This window comes from Etheostoma cragini, unplaced genomic scaffold (assembly GCF_013103735.1).
Source record: "Etheostoma cragini isolate CJK2018 unplaced genomic scaffold, CSU_Ecrag_1.0 ScbMSFa_1773, whole genome shotgun sequence".
In the NCBI taxonomy this organism is placed as follows: domain Eukaryota; kingdom Metazoa; phylum Chordata; class Actinopteri; order Perciformes; family Percidae; genus Etheostoma; species Etheostoma cragini.
Window position 1 is genome coordinate 1 of NW_023265862.1, and position 1787 is coordinate 1787.

The 1787-nt window shown below is 44.5% G+C and overlaps 1 protein-coding gene across 1 annotated transcript in view; it reads left to right on the forward strand.

Annotated features, from left to right (window-relative positions):
- Nucleotides 1-212: 212 nt before the first annotated feature.
- The window catches only part of LOC117940136 (ras GTPase-activating-like protein IQGAP3), a 9371-nt gene continuing 7796 nt past the window's right edge, over nucleotides 213-1787 (forward strand). The window contains exons 1-4 of the mRNA XM_034865514.1: nucleotides 213-368; nucleotides 712-783; nucleotides 1194-1263; nucleotides 1382-1590. Coding sequence (XP_034721405.1) covers nucleotides 213-368; nucleotides 712-783; nucleotides 1194-1263; nucleotides 1382-1590 — 507 coding nt within the window. The remainder of the gene's footprint in view (nucleotides 369-711; nucleotides 784-1193; nucleotides 1264-1381; nucleotides 1591-1787) is intronic.

The following is a 1787-nucleotide window of genomic DNA, read 5'->3' on the forward strand; positions in this document are numbered from 1 at the left end:
AGGCTCCAATTATTGGTTATTACACGGAGACAGACACGGAGACACTGAGACAGACACGGAGACACTGAGACAGACACGGAGACACTGAGACAGACACAGAGATACGGAGACACGGAGACAGACACGGAGACACTGAGACAGACACAGAGATACGGAGACACTGAGAAACACAGACAGACACTGAGAAACAGACTGAGAAAGACAGGGAGATAATGAGACAGACACTGAGACACGGCCGTGAGGGGACATCAGGACTAACTGTCCTGACCTGTGTGTGTCTCCAGTCTCATTGGAGGAGGTTTGTCCAGCAGAGGACGTACAGACGGAGACTGCAGTTCCTCTACAGCAACTGGAGAGCAGTTGTCAAGGTAACGGCCACCTCATCATCACCTAGTTATTAATGAGTCTCTAAACAGTTATTAATGAGTCTCTAAACAGTTATTAATGAGTCTATAAACTGTTATTAATGAGTCTATAAACTGTTATTAATGAGTCTATAAACTGTTATTAATGAGTCTATAAACTGTTATTAATGAGTCTCTAAACAGTTATTAATGAGTCTCTAAACAGTTATTAATGATTATATTAAGTTTTTAATGAGTGCATTATATGTTATTAATGAGTCTATTAAGTTATTAATGAGTCTATTAACAGTTATTAATGATAATATTAATAAGTCTTATCAGTTATTAATGATGTCATTAATAACAGATTCAGGCGTCTGTGAAGATGTGGTTGGAGAGCAGAAAGTATCGAGATCGACTGAGTTTCTTCAAACGTCACGTGAGTCTGTGTGTCTGTGTGTGTGTGTGTGTGTGTGTGTGTGTGTGTGTGTGTGTGTGTATGTGTAAAGATGTTATGTAAGTGTGCGTGTGTGTAGTAACTGTGTGTGTGTGTAATAACTGTGTGTTTTTGTGTGTGTAGTAACTGTGTGTGTGTGTGTGTGTGTGTGTAAAGATGTTATGTAAGTGTGCGTGTGTCTAGTAACTGTGTGTGTGTGTGTGCATATTAACTGTGTGTGTAGTAACTTGTGTGTGTGTAGTAAGTGTGTGTAGTAACTTTGTGTGTGTGTAGTAACTGTGTGTGTGTGTGTGTGTGTGTGTGTGTGTGTGTGTGTGTGTGTAGTAACTGTGTGTGTGTGTGTGTGTGTGTGTGTGTGTGTGTGTGTGTAATAACTGTGTGTGTGTCCACAGGTTGGTGCTGTGATAAAGATCCAGGCTTTCTTCAGAGCCAACCGAGCTCGAGAGGAATACAGGATGCTGGGTAATGAGAGCTGACCAATCACCACACAGCATTACTTCACTCACCTTATTATTGGTTTCAAAAATTCATGGAGTGTCACTGTGACTCATCATTAAGCCACGCCCCTCTCCTGTCTCAGTGCACTCGGCCACGCCCCCTCTGTCCGTGGTCAGGAAGTTTGTCCACCTGCTGGACCGCGGCGACGGTGACATCACCGAGGAGGCGGAGCTTCTGCGTCTGAGGGAGGAAGTCGTCCGGAGTATCCGCTGCAACCGCCAGCTGGAGGCAGACCTGCACCTGATGGACCTGAAGATCGGCCTTCTGGTCCGCAACAGAGCCACGCTGCAGGTAACCTGCTCACCTGTCTCACCTGTCCTACTAAAACACAGGTAACCACTCACCTGTCCTACTAAAACACAGGTAACCTCTCGCCTGTCTCACCTGTCCTACTAAAACACAGGTAACCACTCACCTGTCCTACTAAAACATAGGTAACCTCTCACCTGTCCTACTAAAACACAGGTAACCTCTCACCTGTCCTACTA